Raw genomic sequence first — 23,212 nt, 5'->3', positions numbered from 1 at the left:
ATGCAGGGTTAATTCGAAACAATGTCTATAAATAAGCATTACATACAACAAAGTAATTTGAATGTTTGATCATATCCAGACCAAAATATTCTACCTATTTTATGTTCAAACTGGCCAGATATGGCCTCTCGTACAAAACCTACAAAACAATTCCTCATACAAAACAGTCACCTAATTGAAATCTCAAAGGCAGAAGATAATGCAGGGTTAATTCAAAACAATGTGAATAAATAAGCATTACATTTGATAGAATATTCTGAATGCTAAAAGCTAAAAACTAAAAGCTAATATGGCAAAATTTCTTTTCATCTGTATCTTTGAAAGACATGTTTATTGTCCAGTGTAAACTCTTTACCTTCTTTGTACTACTAACTTCACTGCCATTTACCGACATCTTACCAATCCTCTTGAATAAGAGTGATGTTTCATACTGTATGTGTTTGTAGTAAATACAACAGCAGCATTGATAAACAAGATAATCACACCACATATTTAAAACAACAGCTGAGTGATCATTGCCTAAAAGTAGTCATTTTATTATTTTAGATGCAAGACTTTTTGGGGGGAGTTGATAAAATAAGAACTAGATGAGCCCTGGGGTTGATTTTTACTGGGGTAAAATAAGAACAAGTTGAGCCCTGGGGTTGGTTTTTACTGGGGTAAAATAAGAACAAGTTGAGCCCTGGGGTTGGTTTTACTGGGGTAAAATACGAACAAGTTGAGCCCTGGGGTTGATTTTACTGGGGTAAAATAAGAACAAGTTGAGCCCTGGGGTTGGTTTTACTGGGGTAAAATAAGAACAAGTTGAGCCCTGGGATTTTATTTGCCACAGATAAAAATCAAGCTTTGTGCTTTAGTAGAAAGGATTAATTTTGGATGCAAGAATGGAAAGAAAAAAAATGAAAGGAGTGGAAGGTGATGCAAGATGGAAAACAGAGCATCAAAGGAGTGGAAGGTGGATACAAGAATGGAAAGCAGAGAATGAAAGAAATGAAGGAGTGCTAACAAAGTTGTATACAATGTAAGAGAAACTACAACATTGATTTAAGAGAGTAACAAGATTGAGGTCAGTTGCATATATACAAACAAGATGACATATATATATATATATATAGTAGGGAAGGATATAGTTAGGCGTGGACAAGAACGATGAGTTCAGTGTAGAATAAGGTTGGTTTAATTAGTGAATTCACTACAGCAATGGTAGGTGCAGAGAAGGGTGTGAATAGATGTAGGCAAGAATGCTGAAAGCTATTACATACCAGGTAGATGTGGAGGGGACGAGAGAGAAAATAGGTGCCGGCAAGAATGTGGAGAGCAGTGAAACATGAAAATGCCAATTGGAGTAGCTAAATAAATTTAGGAACTGAATTGTTAGATCACAAACAACAAAAATGTTCAAAGTAGAGACAGATTAATGACAAGAGAAGCAACCAAGCATATTAAAGAGTCACCCCATATATATATATATATATATATATATATATATATATATATATATATATATATATATATATATTATTCTTACATATATTTTTTTGTATGCACACACACACACATACACACACACACACTTATGGAGATCTTAAACTTTAAAATTAACGGAAAAACTTCTACCTGTCCCCCGCCCCCATTTTCTCCCAAATTTGTTTATTTTTGTAATTTTTTTTTGCCAAAAATCACTGTATTCGGATACGGAGGTTCCAGAAAATTGCCAGACATTGGCATTGTGAAATTTCCCCCCCTTTTTTCCCCCAACTTCTTCAATTTTGACTTTTTCACCCAACACTAACCCTAAAACCCTAACCATAACCCTAAAACCCTAACCATAACCGTAAGTACAGAAATGTTTTAAAATTTTTGTCCGAATCATGATGTCCATATTTTCCCGCATATTTAGAAGAAAAAAAAATTCACTCCATAATTGCCCACGGGCATATGGTATAGTGGTTAAGAGCATGGGCTACTAACCCCAAGATTCCGAGTTCGATTCCAAGCAGTGACCTGAACACTAACAATAATAATAATAATAACAACATCGAAAAATACCTTAGAAATGAGAACCCAGGTTCAAAATTTCCCCAAGACACCTGAATAAGGCTGAAGGGTATATCAAACAAGATGAGGACAAATATCCGTCAAATGTAAATAATGTACATAATTCCTCATCTCTTAAATATAGAACTGTATATATATATATATATATATATATATATGCATGTATGTGTATCGGATGTTAAATGATGATGACAATGATATATGTATATATATATATACAAAGAGAGTGAGAGGTACACAGACAAACAGACACTTATTGTGACCTGAAAAAATATATACAAACTCATTCACTGTGAGAAGTTTCAGACTACACTCCTTAAGCATTTAGTTTTGCATACACACAAACACACACATGCACATACACACATCAAAACCATACAATTCAAGTAGGGTGCAAAGAGCATGCATGTATTCTCTTTCAATGTGGCTCCCATAGAAATGGAAAATCTGTGTAAAAATCAGATTTGTTATGCACATACACACACACACATATATGGATATATATATATATATATATATACATATGTACAAATACAAAACTATATGTCTCTGTGCTTTTGTGTATTTGATTCATCTGTTTATAAATGCAGAAATGCATTCAGACACACACACACACAGATAAATTCATAAAATAGTTTTTTCATTCTTTGATCTGGAAACATCTGTCAATTTAAAAGATATGTTACTCATTTTATGAAGCAGAAATAGCAATAAATAAATAAATATGTGTATATATATATATATATATATATATATATATATATATATATATATATATATATATATATACACACACATACATATATATACTCTTCTACTCTTATTTGTTTCAGTCATTTGACTGGGGCCATGCTGGAGCACCGCCTTTAGTCAAACAAATCGATCCCAGGACTTAGTTTTGTAAGCCTAGTACTTAGTCTATCAGTCTCTTTTGCCGAATTGCTAAGTTATGAGGACGTAAACACACCAACATTGGTTGTCAAGAAATTGTGGAGGGACAAACTCAGACACAAATATATATATATATATTTTAGAGAAGAACCACTGATATACAATTCAAACAATGAAGGAGGCCAATCACCATCCAGAAAAGCATACTCTACAAAATACTAATTTAAAAATCTATAAAATCTAAAAGAAAAGTATAAAATCCATTAAAATTTATGAAATAGAAGGTAAAGTATTGACTACGCGTGTTTCGTAGTCACATTATATTAGAAAAACCAGTACAATTCACAATAAATTGATCAAGATTATATTCTACTCAGAATAAGTCACTCCTCAGGTCTCTTATCTTATCAATTTGGTAATATCAATTTGGTATTACTAAATTGAATATTCCTGTATGTTTGGAATTTTACATTCCCTAATATTATAATATATATATATATATATATATATATATATTTCTTTCCTTTCCTGAGCGTCCAATAACACTATCCATATCACGTCCTCACTTTGTTGTTTTTTTGTTATTGTTTTTTTGAACCTATATATATATATATAGAAACTTACTTGAAAGATGCATTGTGTTCAATCATATAATAATATATATATATATATATATATATATATATATATACATACATATATGTACATACTTACATCTATATGTATATATATATATATATATATATATATATATATATATATATATATATATATATGCATATGTGGGCACAGGACATCATGAAACGTGTACAACAATAAAATATGAAGTACGAGTACATGGAATATGAACTATTTTTTTGAACTATGAAAGACACAAATGGAAAACAAGACAAACAACATAAAGAACGACCCTTCATCATTAAATGACGACGACGACGATGATGATGATGTCAGAATGCCATACCTTCATGAGCATTCCTTAGAGTTACAATCTCTTTAATTTCCTTCAGGGTTGGGTTGAACACTGACACCAACCCGAGAGCATGAATAGTGACGTCTACACCTTAAATGTGTTTCCGCTCAGCACTAAAAGCACAAAAATGATAATCCATTATGTCACGCCTCACTATGACGAGGACTACTGAAAAAGCCAAAAAACATCAGCCCATCCTTTGCCAAGCATTAAGCTAAGGAAGACCTGGTCAAGCTTGACTGAGTTATTAGGATGGCTGACTCAATATTTAACCTAGTTGCAGTGTTTCGTCTGTTTTTATGTCCTGAGTTGAAATTCCGCCGAGGTCAACTTTGCCTTTCATCCTTTCGGCATCGATAAATCAAATACTAGTTACTTACTGGAGTCTATCTAATCGACTGACCCCATCCCTAAAATTCCGGGCCTTGTGCCTAAAGTAGAAAAAAAAAACGAAAATAATATTTAAACTAATTAACAAGGCTAGAGTTTGAAGTCAATTACCTATAATCAAAGATTATGTATAAACATACATACAGCATCACCCTCATAATATAACTTCTGTTTTCTATGCTGGCATGAGTTGGACAGCATGACAGGGGCTGGTTAGGCAGAAGACTGCACCAGGCTTCACTGTCTATTTTGGCATACATACATAATATATATGCTTGTATATAAATATATATATATGTATGTTTATATAATAATAATATTAGGGACAAAATCCAAAATTACAGGTAAAAACTCAATTAAAATCAATTTATAAAAATTTAAATTAAATTGAGCTTTACAGATAAAATATATATAAAATATATAGTTTTAGGGAAAATAACCAAGTTTCAAGAACTCATCGATGAAAATCCACTATCACATATAGAAAAATTAACAATTAAAAGCACAATAAATGAGTATAATATAAAGCAAAGTAAATATCATAATATAAATATAATATAATGTTTATATATATATATATATATACACACACACACACATATATATATATATACATACATGTAAAGCAGTCTTTTGCCACTGTTGTGTCTCTCTTTTGACAATGGTTGTTGCTCTTACAGATATTGTTATATTCCGAAGGCATCAATAGAAGGTTTCTATTTGCACTGTATGATTGCCAGTTGTAGTGTTGTTATCCTCAAAAGGTTGGATCGTTATAACATCCACTCAGTGGAATTATTGCTGGAGCCAGTTCTTGGCAAAGCCGTGATTGGTCAGATTTTATAGGTTTCACGTAGGCATCATTCTAGTGATTCATGACATTGGATATAGTGATCAATTGCTGAATATTCCCCTTACACTGTGTACTACAGAATCAAAATCAAAATGTTTTCTAGTCTTCTTTTGATAGGCATGAAATTGTAAAAGCCTAGTTGTATTGAGAAAATGAGTTGTAGCATTGATACCATTCTTTAAAATATTGGTAGAATAAGTGTGAATGGTAAAAATATTAGTGTTAACGAAAAGAAATGGCCTTAACTAGGATATATTAGCAAATACATGTTGACAAAGGATAGTGGAAGTTGTGTATTTAGAGAGCTCTTTATAGAGAGATTTACTATTATTTGCACAATGTCAAATGTTTACTATTGTATGCATCTTTTATTTGCTATACTGGGTCACTTTAGTGCTGTATAATTCACACATACACAGACAAACAGTTAGATAGATAGATATACAGACAGACATGTATTTATATATTCATACAGAGCTCCGCTGGAAACGTCAAATTCTCTTTCTTTCCTTTCCCGAGCGTCCAGTAACACAATCTGTATCACGTCCTCGCGTTGTTGTTTTTTGTCTTTTTCGAATTTATATATATATATATATATATATATATATATATATATATATATATATATGCATGCATATAATATATACACACACACACACACATACATCTTGGAGGATCATCACTGAACAATTGATGAATTTGTTGATATGACTGGTGTGTCCTGGAGCTCCTGCCAGCGAATTTTGAGCAAGGAATTGTGAATGGAAAGAGTTCCAGAAAAATTTGTGCCTCGCTTGCTCAAGGAAGATCAAAAGCTGTTACAACTGAATACATGTCATGAGCTGAAAGAACAGTTGTAAGTTGATCCAAACCTTTATTCAAAGGTCAACACTAGTGGCAAAAGGTGGTACTATGGCTATGATCTGGAAATGGAGCAGCAATCAAGTCAGTGGAAGCATTTAATGTCACCATGCCCCCCAAAAAGCATGTCAAGTGAAGTCCAATGTCAAGACGATGCTGGTTTGTTTCACTGATGCAAAAGGAATTGTCTACACTGAATTTGTTCCTCCTGGTCATGCCATTAACCAGAAGACATTTTACTTGGCAGTTCTGAAGCTTTTGTGAGACACAGTGAGATGAAAATACTCTGACTTGTGGCAAAGTGGAGAGCAGTGGTTTAATCACGACAGTGGGCCTGTGCACACCATCTTGAGTATAAGACAGCTTTTTAACTAAAAATGGCATGACCCCCCCCCCCCCACTTATCCACCCGATCTTGCTTCCTGCGACATTGTTCGTTCCTCAGAATGAAAAAAAACCTTAAAGGAAAACGCTTTGCAGATGTAGAAGAGGTGAAGGAGAAAATGGTGATAACATTAAAAGGCATCACTTCACAAGATTTCCAGGAATGCTTTGAACAGTGGAAAATGCGTTCGGACCAATGCGTAGCTTCAAATGGAAAATACTTTGAAGGCAATAAGTGTGTAAACATGTAAAACTAAGTGAATAAAATAATATAAAATTCCAGCTTCTTTGGGGTACCCTCTTGTATATCTCTATGTTGTACCTATTTGGAATCGAATTGTACTTGGGCATAACAAAAAAAAATGTTCCAAACTTTTGGCCACTACTGTACACACACACACACACACGCTCACGCGCATACACACATTCATACATAAACGAGAGAGGGTGTGGGAGAGAAAAAGAGAGAGGGTGGGATGGGACATACTATATTAACCCATTAATGTATTTGAACTGCTTGTCATTGTTCATAATTACTATTTCATACCATTAAGTGTATGTTCAGTTGCTATTGAACTCCTGCTAATCTGGTTGATTTCTGTGTCCCCATGGGGAGACCACATGAGCTATTGTCTACTCAGCTATAAAAGAAAGACAACATAGCAAGCTAACATAACTCTTGTTAATTATACAATGTACCTGTTACATGCAACAGTGAGTTGGACTTACTCTTGCCAGCCACATGCACTGTGCTTGCAGATCTTAAGTGTCTTGTCATGTATATAATGTTTGCTTGGCGACAGATATAAGCTATTTTCCTTTCTTTTTTTATAAACTACTTATTCTCCATTTAATAGTGTCACACACTGTTGGTTTGGCCAGCTGCTTCATGTTAGAAACTTGACTGTAACTGATTTCTTTTTCTTTCTTTTTTTTTTTTGGTTGCCGTTTATCTGTATTTAATGCTGTTAATTACAAAGCTATATTCCTCTTTTCTAGGTAACTGACGCAACTGCTTTATGAGACATTATCCCTAAACAATCATGAGTACAACCAGCAGCTTCAACGATCTTACTGATGAACAACAACTGTTAAGAATCAGTAAAGAAAAGGTTCACGATTTTCTACTTGCCATTATTTATCTGGGCGTCGCCATGATAATGGGTGTTATTGGCAATGCCTTTGTCAGTTACATTTACCATTACAAACTGAGGCCAACACCAGCCAATCTGTTTGTTGTCATACTAAGCTTCTGTGATTTCCTTGCCAGTTTAATATGTATACCTATGGATATTTCTATCCTTACACATCCATATGTATTTGAAAGTGATCCTGCATGTCGTGTTATAAGATTCTTTGTCATGGATTTATCCATCACTTCTGGAGTCATTGTCTTCGCCATTTCTATAGACCGCTTCAAGAAAGTATGTTTGCCTTTGAAGAAACAATTCTCTCGACGCCAGGTTGGAATCATTTCAGCTGTTGTCATCATCTTTGCAACAGTTCTTTCATTGCCAAGCTTTTATGTTTATGGAACCAAACACTTTACAATACCAGGAACTTACTTGAACGGCTCCATTTGCTCCATATCAGAGAAAGCTCACAAGAGCGTTTCCTCTGGTTTTCTAATCCTTCTCATGTCCATATGTTTACTTCTGTTAATAACATTCAGTACAATTTACTGTTTGATTGCAATAAAATTGTGCCGCTACAAAAAGCAAAGAATATCGTTGGGTGACTCCATGAAAGTGAAGTCTGTTAGTCATGATGACAATTCAAGAGAGATGACCGACAGTAATGACTACATCAAAGAAAACCGCCGTATTGACAAGATACAGAAGTCAAAAGCAAAAGGTTTTACTTTGGAGAAGGAAACATTTCGTGTTCGTTCAAATACACAGACATCTAGAAGAGAGCCAACTTCCTTCATGAACATGACACGAACAACTTTAATTATGTTCTTTGTGACTCTCACTTGGGTATTAAGTTACATCCCTCATTTAGCTTCAGTTTTAATATTAAGCAGAAAGCCCGAGTTTAAAGAGACACTAAATCCGACTAACAGCGCCCTCTTTGAGATTGCACTGCGTTCTTTCTACTTAAATAACATGATTAATCCATTTATTTATGGCATATTCAACTTTCGATTCCGCAATGAAGTTGTTGTATTACTGCGAAAGACTTTCTGTTGTTTAAAATTGAAACCATCTTCTTGAGGAAACCGTTTCTCTTTTGTTCCTTTTGTATTTTTATTGAATAATGGAATGCTGCTCCCATACCAAGGATGGTGTTGTTATTACTGGACTGCCTTTAAAATGTAAATGAAAGCTTTCCAGCTAATTACTAAGGATTCATTGATCAACATATTATTCTTACCTGTAGCCCATAAGCTCACTCTATCATTTCTACTTTAACTACAACATCCTCCACACCTTGGAGCCAACCAGATCTTTATCCTTTTATCTTTTATGTGTTTCAGTCATTGGACAGGACTGTGGTCATGCTGGAGCACCACCTTGAAGGCTTTAATTGAACAAATTGAAACCCAGTACTTAGTGTATTTTTTTAAAGTCTGGTGCTTAACCTATCAGTCCTCTTCTGCCAAACTGCCAAGTTACAAGGATGTAAACAAACCAGCACTGGTTGTCAAACAGTGTTGGCAGACAAACACAAAACAAACACACGTGTGTATATATGTGTGTGTGTGTATACATACATACACAACAGACTTCCACACAGTTTCTGTTTACCAAATTCAATCACAAGGCATTGGTTGGCCTGAGGCTATAGTAGAAGACACTTACCCAAGGTTCCACGCAGTGAGACTGAACCCAGAATCACATGGTGGTTAAGTGAACCGTTTAACCACACCACTATGCCTGTGGCTATACTTTCTTTTCCCCAGTTCACCAAATCTAATCACCATACTCAATCCTTCTTCCCAATATTGTCAACCTTCTGGAATTTCCTGCATGCCTGCTTTTCACCTGCAAACATTGATTTATAAATGTTTAAACTGAATACAATCTGCATTAATTTTTCCAGTATTGAAGGACCTAAGAAAGTCATGGATACAAACTCTTTCTCCTAATGAAACTATGTAAAATAAAAAAAAAGTAAAAAAAAAAAACGTTTTTTTTTAAAATTACAATTCAAACACTTTGGAATAGTGCATCTATGACCAGGTCTTAAACGCATGAGAAAAGACTGATATTAATATGTATAATACTATTACATTATAAAACATAACTGTATACTGCATGGTGCAGTGCAAAAGAAAGTCTTTATACATGCATGCATACACCATTACACATATACAGGGTGATTGAAAAGTAACTCCTTATCTTAAAATACTTTTAATTTATTAATTGTAATTTTTACAGACAAATGGATATGAGAGAAAAGCTTTTAGTATGCAGTTTTATTTAAAATTTGATATGAGCTCCAGATGTCGCCACCAGTTTCTTCAGTCACCCAGGAATTGTGTCAATTGATTTCACCAGGAATTTTTGTGAGAGGAAAGAATACATAACTTCTTGTATTCGCGCTTCAAGTTCTTCCAAAGTCTTTGGTTTGGTACAGTAGACTTGTTCCTTTAACCCTTTAGCATTTAAACCGGCCATATCCGGCCAAAAGTATTCTGCCTGCTTTATGTTCAAACTGGCCAGATCTGGTCTCTCACACCAACCCTACAATATTGTTTTAAAAATTAACAGCTAACTCATCAAAATCTCATAGCTACAAGATAATGTATGATTAGTTCAAAACAATGTGGATAAAAAAGCATTGATTTTGGCAGAATAATGCAAACACTAAAGGGTAAACCAACCCCAAAGAAGGAAATCACAGGGTGTTAAGTTGGGACTCCTAGCTGGCCACTCATGTGGACCACAACAACCCATCCATCTCCCAGGGAAGTGGGCATTCAGCCATTCACAAATGACAAGAGACAACTACAGATTAAATTCTCAAACATCGAAAAACAAACACCAAAAAATTTGAGAGAAAAATTACAATTAATAAATAATTTATATGTATTTTAAAATAGGGAGTTACTTCTCAATCACTCTGTATATAGACATATACATACATACACACATTCATACAGGCATACATACATATAAGCACACATATAAATAGAATTTGTAAGTGGAAGAGTAAAAATATGCAAGACTTCTCTCAAGATTAAAATGTGACTGTTTTTGTTATCTGCCTTCAAACAATGGAGCTTTTGTATGTTTGCTAGAAGCCAGCTCCTTCCTCAGGAAGATTTCAAATGATTAAAAAGAGAACAGAACATACAGACATACATGCATCTGAAATACATATATGCATACATATACACTTACATGTTTGCATATATGCATGCCTACCTACCTACCTACCAACATACATACATACATGCATGCATACATACATACATATAATAGAGCCAGATTCCATCTGGGTATAATTTGAACTCAGAACTGAAAGATTTCACCAAATCAAATATTTCAAACTATCTCATCTGACACTATACTTATTTTGCCACTCACCACATCAGTGTGTGTGTGTATGTGCGTGTGTTTTAAATGCCTCTATCACAATTATTGTTGAATTACTTCTATTTTATTTTTAAAAAATTTTTATTGGTTCAATATTTTTGTATGGACAATGAAATTTTGTTATACCATTAAATCTCAACAGTTTATACAAATTTTCAAATTGGCTTTTACTCTGGTGGCATCAATTGACATGAGTACAAAATGATCTGAATCAGGAAAACAGTAGAATCCAAGCAAAATAGCAATGGTCACTCTCTCTCTCTATCTTCCAAATGATTCTGCATGAAATATTTGGTGTTTCTTTTTTCCTCATAATAAAATAATCTATTCCATGTTGTTTCATATTTCTTAATTCTCTGCTTCTGTTTTATTTGCTTGCAGTTTGATGGTTATTTCATTGTATTTTATAGTAAATCTATAGATATATACACATGCACACAATCTACCATGAAGATGGAGGATATCAGCCTTCAATAGTAGATCACACAATTTGTTTCTGTGCTGCACACCACCTTTAAGTCGCTGAGTTCATATTCAAATACCATTACAGAAGACCATTCCTTAAAATTAATAGATGAATATTTTTCAGTAACTGCTGTGTGGGTGTTTCACCAAGTGAAATAATTCACTGGAATTATACTAACCGAGGTAGTCTTTTGCCTACATCAAACTATTCAACCCATGCCTGAATGGAAGGCAGACATTAAACAATGATGATGATGAATAAATATTATATATATATATATATATATATATATATATATATATATATATATATATAATAACATTAGGGATAAAAATCCAAATTTATAGGTAAAAACTCCATTAAATTCAAATCATTAAAAATTAAAATTAAATTAAGTTTCACAGTATAATATATACATATATATATATATATATATATATATATATACATAGTTTTAGGGAAAAGAACCAATGTTCATGAACTCATACTTATTTATAGTGCTTTTACTTATTAATTTTTCTGTACGTGACAGTGGAATTTCATTGATGAGCTCATGAACCTTAGTTCTTTTCCCTAAAACTATATATATATATATATGAACTTATACATTATGTACAGGAAACTTTTTTACCACTTCTATACACTATTTTCCTTGAATAATGGAACTGCAACTACTATCTTTTCCACAATAATTTGAACTCAAATATTTTCTCACACCGTCTCTGATGAAGGGATATCCATAATATCCCAGAAACAGCTGTAAAACTATTTCATTATAAATGTCCTAAAAACTCCTCACAGCCTTGGATTTGTTATCTCATTCGGTCTAATATATATATATAGTACTGGGGTCAATGTAAGCAACTTCCCCTTTCCCCCAAAACTGCTGGTCCTGTACTAAAATTTGAAAGTGTTATTTATCACCCCATCTGCTTCAAGTTTCCCTGTTCCAAAAACTAAAAAAGAAAGGAATGAATTATTTTACATTCTCATAAAGTTTCTTAATTTTTATGAAATCATGTTATATAAAATATTTGCTGTTGTTTTCATAAGCTGAAATTATTTGAAATTTTTACTGAGGAAACAATATAATTTTGGCACTCTCTTCCGATGACTTCTGTTTCCGCATAATTTTCTGAAAAACGCACATTTTTTTAAAGAAAATTTTGCAAGGATAGGTTCCTGAGTGTAAAGATTACAATTTTTAAGGACTTTTGAATAACTTCTAATCCCAGCATTGTTTTCTCATAACATTTGTTTGTTTTTTAAAGACATATATTTGAAATATGTTTTTGAGAGTAAAGTTTTCATAATGTTGATGGTTCAAAAAGAAATTTGAGCAGGAAAAAAAAAAAAGAAGAGGTTAAAAAAAAATAAAACTAAGTTTACGGAAACTGATGCTAACAGAGGTTGTTGGAATGAGAGGAAGGAGGGAATTTCCTTTGCCAAAACTTTTTCTATAAATTCAGCAAAATAATAATCTACACACTCAGAAATACATTTCTGAAAATTGATAGATAAATAAATAAATAAAGAGGGTTATGAAGGAACAATGTCAAGAATTGGGTGAGGGAGTGGGGAGAAACTTACAACTCTTACCAGTTCTAGTCAAACCATCAAACCATCTAAGCCATGCCAGCTTGGAAAGTGGATGTTAAATGATAATGAGATATATATGTGTGTGTGTGTGTGTGTGTGTGTGTGTGTGTGTGTGTGTGTGTGTGTGTGTATATATATATAGTCCTCAGTCAAATCGTCCAACCCATGCTAGCATAGAAAGCGGACGTTAAACGATGATGATGATATATATATATATATAAATGTATGTGTGTTTTTTCAGTGTTTACAAATAACACGGAAAACATATATAAATAGTTATCAGGGTAGCAAAAATTCATTCAAGTACCAAGGATGTAACAGCCTACTTATAAAGGTAGAAAATCCAGGTTTAGATGAAGTGTTTTGTATAATATAGAGAAATAAATAAATGGAGTTAAATGCAAGTGTTATTCAAATCTTTTTACTCCCGGCATATATTTCAAAGAAAACATTGGTTATTATTCCAGAAGGAATAAAACAGTAAAAAACAATGCAATCTTCTCATCAGGGAAAGAAAGAAAAACCAAACACATCAATAAGACATTTTAACAGAATGTGATGACTGCATGTGTGCGTGTGCGTGCGCGCGTGCGTGCGTGCGTATATATATATATATATATATATATATATATATGTTTGTTTATATATATATATATATATATATATATATATGTTTGTTTATATATATATATATATATATATATATTTCTCCATGGTAAATGCAATGAATTTGCCATCAGAAATTGAAATAAGTCACAAACATATTTTATCTAACCTAAACACCTCTATACTTAACTTAATATGGATGTATTGTTAGAGCACCAAATACCACTTTATAAAAACACATGATGTAAGTGTGTGTGCTTTTATGCACCATTCATCTATATAAGAGCTCTTCTCTTGGTAAACAATGCAGTATTCAGTGCTCTAACAATGCATCCACGTTAAGTAAGACATAAAGATTGCCTTTTAGTATTGATACTGCTTCTGTCACAAATAATTTTAACTTGAAGTTCATTTATTCCTCATCACTGCTTAGAGCTGATATAATTGTATTTATTCCAGCTGGGCAGTCCACGAGCACAACTCAATGATATATGACAGTTTTTAGAATCTGCTAGAGTTATCTCTCTTGGTATCTCTTACTGTGGAAGGTTAAAGAACCAAAAACGTGCCTGGGAGTCCACTAGGAGGAGATATTGAACAGATATGGAATTTTTAGGTTTAATACCATAAGAGATAATTTTTCTCCATGCTCATTGCAGAGAATTTGCTTGTCATCGTGTTCTTCAAAGCAATGCTTGAAAGTGTGTTACTTTACGAGTCTGAAACTTTTGTTTCCTTGTCATACTTTGCTTCAGAAAATGAATCATCTTTTACTTGTTTCAGACATTAGACTGCGACCGTGAAGGGGTACCGCCTTGAAGAATTTCTAGTCAAACAGATTGACCCCTGTACTTATTTCTTGTTAAGCCTGGTGCTTATTCTACCAGTCTCTTTTTGCCAAACCGCTAGGTTATCGGGCTGTTAGCACCTCCACACCGGTTGCCAATGAGTGATGGAGGACAAACACTGATACACACACACGCACATAACAAGTTTCTTTCAGTTTCCATCTACCAAATTCACTCACAAGGCTTTGGTTGGTTTGAAACTGGTAGAAGACACTTGCCCAAGGTGCCACACAGTGGGACTGAACCTGGAACCATGTGGCTGGGAAGCAAGCGTCTTCCCTACACAGCCACTCCTGCAACCATAAATAAAAATTCTTTTATAGCAGAGACTCCAGCAAATAAGATCTGAAGAAGGAATTCTAATTCCGAAATATCATCGGACTACAGTTTAACAAGTTACAACAGGTATACAATCCATTTTTTGTTCTGTATTGCATTGTTATACCTTCCTAAACTTTTTATTCTTTAAAAATTCTTTTGCTTTGTTTGTTTTCCCCACTGTTTTATTATTTTAATTGTCTATAGTATTTAGATAAAATGTGACTTTTTCCCCAGCAGTTTTTGTTCCAGACACTGCTGAAGCACTGCCTTCAAGAAGTGTTTTAGACAATAATATTGACTCCCATATGTTTTAGGTTACTTTGTTTAAAAGACGAAGGGACGCAACTCGAGATGCTAGTTTAAAACAACAAGACACATGACAAGCTTCCGAATAGTTTCCGTCTTAGCATTAGCAGTCAGAAGCAAGAGTAGAAACCGCATGCCAAAGGTACAGCGCAGTAATTTCGAACATGAAACTACTTGATTAGATAGTGAGCTTTATGATAATACGATTATGTTTGCATCTTTATCAGAAAATTAGAATTACTTCTAGCATAGGTACTAACCCCTCAAATTTAAGGGGGTGAGGGATAGTAAATTAAATCGATCTCTGAACTGGATTTGAACTGAGATTATAAAAAGTGAGAGCAACTAACGAGAAAACATTTTGTGCAATATTCCAACGATAACAATTCTACCAACTTAGTATTGAAGCGTATGCCTTTCTTTCTAGCTGTTGAAATACATAATGACAATCTATGCTGAACAACTGATGTTGGATACAGAAGGAGTACGACTCTCGACTGAGTCCATGATTGAGATGGGGTAATCTTCAAGTTTAGGGGGAATAAAAAAAATAAATAAAAATATTCAAGGGAAGTAACTGAACGTCTTACCGGTATTCTCCGTACATCTGTTTATAAATAAATCACACACGTGATTTGATTGACGTTAGGGTTAGGGGTTAGGATTACGGTTAGGATTAGGGTTAGGGTGTGATTTATTTATAAACAACTAGAATAAAACGGATAATACTGGTAAGTCGTTCAGTTATTTCCCTTGAATATTTTTATTTATTTTTTTTATCCCTGTAAACTTGAAGATTACCCGAGATGGTACCGCCTTCCTCCTTTTCCAAAGAGAGGAAGGCAGCATTTCTCTACGTAATTGCCATATTGAAAGAAACGGTATGGAGGACGCATTCGGAAGGAATTGCGACAGGACAGTTCATCTCCAGACGAGGGGCTGGTGAACTACTTCACCGCCCATCTTGTTTCCAAGAGGAGGAGCTTGTCGCAAAGAGTATTTGCCAAAAGATGGAAAGATGTCCTAAGAAAGTTGTGTATGCAAGGGGCCATGCCAACACGGTCGGACTGGGCATAGAAGGAAAAGAAATGGAAAAACAAAAAATAAACCGGCGGGTAATCAAATGTAATCAAATGTTTAAAACAATAACATCATCATATTATAATATATTATTCTCATATAAAAATCATTCGTTAAATCATCTGTAAAAAAGCTCGACGATCTAGATGTTCCTTTTTGTCTGTCCTACTTCGTCCCCTCTATGTATCCTATTTATTAGGAAATAAAAGAAATTATTGAAATACATAAATATCGGTTCTTCAGTGGTGTATGGTGGTTGTTGACATTGGGTGTGCTGCCGGACTGACCATGCTGTGGCTAACATTAGTATTACACAAATTAGGCAAACAAATTGTGTATTTCTAATCAAAATGCGAGATCCAAGATGTAGATAATGTAAACTTAATTCAACTGGTATATAGATAAATGGCATTAAAGTAAACTGAATTAATAATACCCAATAAATTGTAAGCATTCTAAAATAAGCCATAATATTCTTATGTGCACACACCGAAAAATAAGAAACCGTATAATTTTACTTACCTGAATTACTTATATGTAAGTTCTATTCTTCTTTGAGACGTCAAATGGTCGATAACTTCAACGTACAATGAACCACTTTGCTCGAGTTGCATTAGTATACTTTTTGCAGGTGGAAGTAAACCAAAGTCACTACTAAGTTTTAGTTTAGGAATTTTATATTAATTCAAACGTACAACTTCTCGCCACGAAAACGAACATTCAACCGTGCTGTCAAAGCTATCGCATACCTTTTGCCATTCTTTCGTTGTCCTACGAGACACCTGGTACCACATTAAGATACAATGCGTTGTGCAGTGTTATTCCAGGACACTCGCCACCAAATTTCAAGCAGGGGGACAGCAAAAGTTTTCTTTTATGATTTGTGATTGAATAAACGAGTAAGGTTAATATTTATAATGAATTTGCCATTTTCGACGGGTGTTCAGTGCACACACAGAATATACGTCCCTGGTTTCTGTAAACTAGTGGCAAATAATCTGTACTTTATGAAAGAAGAACAAGAGTAGCGATGTCTTTTCCGAAAGCCTTCAAAACGTTAGCAAGACGGTAATCTTCCAGTTTCGAGAGGTAAAAGAAATAAATAAAAATATTCAAGGGAAATAACTGAACGACTTACCAGTATTATCCGTACTACTTTTTCTCTAAAACAGCATGCGACGGAATTTTTTCTTTATAAAAGTTTAGGGTTAGGGTTAGATGTTGTGCAGCCGGTCTTCCACGAGGCATTTTCGATTTCTCATAAGAAACTGATATTCAATGGCGTGTGTGATTTATATATAAACAGTTAACGTCAATCAAATCACGTGATTTATTTATAAACAAAGTAATACGGATAATACTGGTAAGACGTTCAGTTATTTCCCTTGTATTTTATTTACTTTTTTAACCTCTCGAAACTGGAAGATTACCAGCAAGACTTCCGCCCGTCACTCCACGAAAACCACCCTTTCTTATAATTTTTTTTTTTCGGCATAGACCCCCACCTTTTGGCTACGGAATACGAATCTGCAAAAAAATTGGCAAAAATCGACATTTCTAAATTACCACCCCACCCCCATTTCCTTCATTTTTAACTTTTTGCAGAATTTTTTTTTTTTTTTCAAAATATGCGGAAAAATACGGAGATTATGAATCTTGAAAAAAATTTACAAAAATCATTATAAAATTTTTGGATCTTTTTGGTTTGACGGGCAACATTTTTCATTTATGTTTTATGTAGTGTTTTTGGTACCGAAACACTTTCAAACTTCGTATACTTGTATATATTGTGTTATAGAACAGATAAAAAATTTTGTATTCGAAGTTATTTCATGTTAAAAATTGTCTTATGTCGATAAAAGTTAAATAATACGTGACACTTCGTCTTTGAGTGTTCGAACAATCTATTTCTAGGCGTTATTTATCTATTTTCTTTCTTTCTTTCTTTTCTTGTACTGATATATTTGTTCAAAATTTCAGCGTGAACAGAGAATTTTTATTCTTGCGAAGGTCATAATGTAAGGGGAGGTAACTTGCTTTTGAATTGTCAATTATTTCCCCTTTACACAGTTTGATATTTGTCGCCTCAGAACCTGAAATATTTTTGATATATCCTTAAAGACATCGTGACAGTAACTTATCACTTGGATAGAAATATAATTGTATCCATTAAAGTTGTTTTTGTTTAACTTAGTTCAACCTAAAATCATTCTAGCCCTGCCATTTTAATTTTTTTATACATCCCTTATAACCAAAATTGATTTCAATAAATAAAGAATTTATGTTATAATGCTATTCGATATACCTATATTTGCTTATATCATTATCACTTGTTTTTTGTACGCAATTTTTTTTCAAACTGATAGGTTTCATAAAGTCTGCACGTTAGAGCAAAACTCTGAAGAATTATGGTATTAATTCATTGAAAGTGACTTCAAAGTTACCAACAGTTAAATGTAGCATATACTTAACTAATGGCGCGATATTTTACAGAGAGAATCAAGTTGTTGCTTTTATATTTCACTATAGAAATTAACGAAATGTTTCTATGGTGGGTGATAAGTTAACATGAGGAGAACATGACGAGAGGTTTAATGGAAAAAGTTGTAAGCATGATTATCAAATATTGTTTCTTGATTAGTCGTGAAGCCAACACAAATTTTGAGAGGAGGAGACTAGTCGATTACAACCATACCAGTATTTGATTGGTATCTTATTTTATTAATTCTAGAGGGATGAAATGCAACGTCAACCACTGCAGGATTTCGGCATAAAGTACCAGATGTAGTACTCAAATGGCTATCACAACCAGCTTCACTTGAAAAGGGGAGATAATCCCAAGAAACCAGAGTCTTCCTGAAAAAAAAATACGGTGTTATTGTCTGGAGATAAAAGGACAACTGTGGACGCATATTTCTGGTTCAATAGTTGTCCTTAACGCAACAATTGTCTAACCCTAAAGAGTAAACAGACATTTATATACTACGTAATTTACATAGTTTTTTCTTTAAAAAAAAAAAAGAGCTAAGAGAAATAACTCGGCGTGGCTAGTGTATGTATTTGATCAACTCAGGTATATCAAATAACGTACAACATAAATTCTTCATTTAGTAAAATGATTTCCACCTGGAGAGAAAGCACCATGATTACCAACTGACAGGTTAGACCAGTTCTATATGAAATGGAGAGACAATCTTAAGAATCAAGAATTCTTCAAAGTTAACTTACCATTAAAGAAAAGGACAGGCTTATTGTGGACACATGTTTCTGGTTCAGTAGCCATCACCAGCTTATTTTCTTAATGGTGTATCAGTTTCGGAGAAATCGTGATTCTTGCGATTATCTCCCCTTCTCAAGTGGAACTGGTCATAATTCCAATTTTGGTAATCATAGAGGTGGATTTACTTTTAACAAATCAAGAATTTATGTTGTATTGTATTTGATATACCCGTATTATTTCACTATGGTGTTTAAATGCATTCTACTGGTCACTCTTTCATATTTCTCTTGAAACATCTACCATAGGTCAATTTGAACAGAAGTGACTTGGGGGCTAAACAACATTATGAATTCATTGATAATGACTAAAGAAACCATTCACGGCTATGGAACATACAAAAAAAAAAAAGAAGCAGGATGATTATTTACAAATTGATAAATATATAATCCAGTGATGAAGTCCTATTAAAACTGAAACATATCCAGAGTTGTCTCCCATTCTTTAAGTAATAAGTAAAATAATATTGTAGCTTGTAGCCCCAGGAGAACATCTCCTCCAGCTGGCTATTGACACAATTTCTGTGCCCTAGTGTGTCAATAGCCAGCTGGAGGAGATGTTCTCCTGGGGTTACAAGCTACAGTAGCATTCACCCTTAGGGGTTAGCCACATTTAAGTGGCAAATATACTTCACGTTGTCGTGCTGCTACTGTTTATACCTCATTCAGAGATTTATTATTGCTAAAATAATACTGATCATTGATTAATATTGTTGATGAATATTGTTTTCCTGTTCACAGTGTGATTAGTTCTACCTATCTACGATGAGCCGCTAGGACAGGCTACTTGGATCCTCCTCTCATTCATCTGTAAATTCAGATTATGAACTTTCAGGAAATCTACCTACCTGTGGAGAACTACTCTGGATTTGTGCTTACCTGATCTTGCTTAATTTTATATATTCTTTTATGCATTTATTTGTTTCAGTCGTTTGACTGCAGCCATGCTGGAGCACTGCCTTTAGTCGAACAAATCAAGCTTGGGACTTATTCGTTGTAAGCTTAGTACTTATTGTATCGGTCTCTTTTGCCGAACTGCTAAGTTACAGGGACATGAACACACCAGCATCGGTTATTGAGCGATGGTGGGGGACAAACACAGACACACAAACATATACACACACACAGACACACATACACTCACACATATATACAATGGGCTTCTTTCAGTTTCCGTCTACCAAATCCACTCACAAGGCTTTGGTCGGCCCGAGGCTATAGTAGAAGACACTTGCCCAAAGTGCCAGGCAGTGTGACTGAACCTAGAACCATGTGGTTGGTAAGCAAGCCACTCCTGCACCTATATATATATATCAATCATCATCATCGTTTAACATCTGCTTTCCATGCTGGCATGGGTTGGATAGTTTGACAAGGAGCCAGCTAGAAAGGAGCTGTTCAGACTCCAACTGCCTGTTGTGGCATGGTTTCTACATACATGTGTGTGTGTGTACTTACTTCTGTATAACTATTTATAAATGCTTTGATGCCATTAACAATCACTTCTCCATCTTTTATTTTGTTGTACGTATTTCAACTTAATATATTTAAAGAAGGGAACTTTAAAAAGTTAACTTGGATGAAAACAGTTCCTTTTGTAGTATTTCTTCTGTGATTGGTAACTAAATTACAGTTTTGCTTTAATTTCTTTCTTGTGTAATTGACTGTTCAAATACTAACAACAATGCACATTTGAGCTGTGTATGAATACATTAGTATCACAAATAGGTGGTAAGTAAACACCTAGATGATGAAACTGCAAGTTCCGTTTCCTCTTAAGTCATTTAGTTTCACATATTTGTAAACACTGAAATTCTTGGCCTTGAGTGCAGGGTCAGGTTGAACCAACCTTGTTGCACTACCTGACCTTAGGAGTATTCATCTAGTTGTATAACTTCTGAAAAATAACAATTAAATCTACTACTGTCTTGAAAAAAGGAAATGGCACTTGTGCCCGCGGCATGTGTAAGGACTTTCGAGCGAGATCATTGCCAGTGCCCCTGGACTGGCTCTTGTGCGGGTGGCACGTAAAATACATCATTTTGAGCATGGCCGTTGCCAGTACCGTCTGACTGGCCTGCGTGCGGGTGTCATGTAAAAGCACCCACTACACTCTCTGAGCATTTAGCTGTAGAAACTCCTGCCAGATCAGATTGGAGCCTGGTGTAGCCATCTGGTTTCACCAGTCCTCAGTCAAATCGTCCAACCCATGCTAGCATGGAAAGCGGACGTTAAACGACGATGATGATGATGATGATGATGATAAAAAGACTGGATGTTCACTGCTGGAATATCTTTGATTATAAACTCACTTGAACAGAGTTGGCTTGAGGCTAAACAATCAACATTTATATATATTGGTGATGACTGAAGAAGCCTTTCAGTTTCTATGGAACATCTTTATTATTACTGCATGTGCCAGGTTATGGAATCATCTTGAGGTTGTGGTGGAAGCTTAGGATGGCTGCTGCTTTGAATAAACTGTTATCTCCAAGCCATGTCAGTGAACATGTCGTGGTCTCAAAGTGATGAAAATATTTTGGCAAATTAAATTTGAATGTTGAAGTGAATCTATTTTTGGATGGGACATTAGTGTTTTCTTTTTCCTTTTTTGCAAGCTGTCAAAATTTAGCCCAAATATCCTATATACACTATACTGTTTGTGTACATTATGGAAGGAGGTGCAATGGCCCAGTGGTTAGGGCAGCGGACTTGCGGTCATAGGATCGCGGCTTCGATTCCCAGACCGGGCATTAAGGGTACACGTGTCTGTGGAGTGCTCGGAAACTTGCACGTTAATTTCACGAGCAGGCTGTTCCGTTGATCGGATCAACTGGAACTCTCGACGTCGTAAGCAACGGAATGCCAACAACATTATGGAAAGGCTTGTATATGGTCATTTTTCTACCTTCTAGAAACAGTAGCCAAATTACCCTCAAATCGCACCTGCTTGCCTTATGAAATGAAGTATATATGCGATTATGAGATGCTAGATGATACATAAAAAGACAATAAAGACATGGATAAGATGCCTTTGATCACAGATCAGGAGTTCCCTGGGACAAAACTACTACTACTGCTATCACCACTACTACCATTACTAGCACCTGTACTACTACTACTACTACTACTACTACTACTACTACTATATACTATACTACTACACTGCATTTGCTGCAGGTACTTCAACATAATCACTTGGCATGCTTAAAATGGTAGCCAAGTCTACCTCAAATTGTAACTTATCATCTTAAAACAGGAAGATGTGGTGGCCACAGCTCAAATCCTGCTTTATCAAAAAAAACAAAACAAAAAAAAAAACTAGATAACAAAGTTGGTCCTAGATGGCTCTAAAAAGACATGATGGTTATGGTTGGAATGCCTTTTTACATATATATATATAGGTTTGCTATCAATATCAAGGCTGGGTTTTTAAAAAGAAATGCCAACAACAAAATTGAAAGTGAAGACACAGAATATGTATATTATGTGTATAAAGCAAGCAGTAACAATTTTATGTGAGATGATGTGGAACAAATTCAGACAGAAAATGACAGGAAGAAACATCTGGAGAGATTGACGAAGAAATGAAAAAGAAAAATTCAGGTTTGTTGCAAGCAATGAAGAACCAGAGTAAGTTTCCAGTTACAAATAGGACGTATTTCATTGCAGAAGATTTACAGCAGTTTCGTATACATTCTAAGCTATTTAACAATTATAAATAGCTAGACTGTACAAAGTACATTATTAAAATAA

At 34.4% G+C, this 23,212-nt stretch overlaps 1 protein-coding gene and 2 long non-coding RNA genes across 4 annotated transcripts in view; 2 read left to right on the top strand and 1 right to left on the bottom strand.

Annotated features, from left to right (window-relative positions):
- LOC106868662 (rhodopsin, GQ-coupled) overlaps positions 1–11,286 on the top strand; it is a 33,680-nt gene extending 22,394 nt beyond the window's left edge. For both annotated transcript variants that reach the window (XM_089365763.1, XM_014914039.3), the window contains exon 2: positions 7,410–11,286. In XM_089365763.1, coding sequence (XP_089221889.1) covers positions 7,454–8,626 — 1,173 coding nt within the window. In that variant the 5' untranslated portion in view covers positions 7,410–7,453 and the 3' untranslated portion in view covers positions 8,627–11,286. The remainder of the gene's footprint in view (positions 1–7,409) is intronic.
- Positions 10,059–18,922, bottom strand: LOC149131998 (uncharacterized). Its single transcript, XR_016244940.1, has 2 exons — positions 17,319–18,922; positions 10,059–10,099 (listed from the first exon to the last, which is right to left on the bottom strand). It is a non-coding gene; the product is annotated as an uncharacterized LOC149131998 (long non-coding RNA).
- On the top strand, positions 13,648–19,880 carry LOC149131997 (uncharacterized). The gene is made up of 2 exons (XR_016244941.1): positions 13,648–14,878; positions 18,912–19,880. It is a non-coding gene; the product is annotated as an uncharacterized LOC149131997 (long non-coding RNA).
- Positions 19,881–23,212: the final 3,332 nt, after the last annotated feature.

The sequence above is a fragment of the Octopus bimaculoides genome, chromosome 18 (genome assembly GCF_046866305.1).
Source record: "Octopus bimaculoides isolate indiv1 chromosome 18, ASM4686630v1, whole genome shotgun sequence".
Taxonomy (NCBI): Eukaryota; Metazoa; Mollusca; class Cephalopoda; order Octopoda; family Octopodidae; genus Octopus; species Octopus bimaculoides.
Note: the sequence above shows the minus strand (reverse complement) of the source record. Positions and strands in the feature narration are given on the sequence as shown.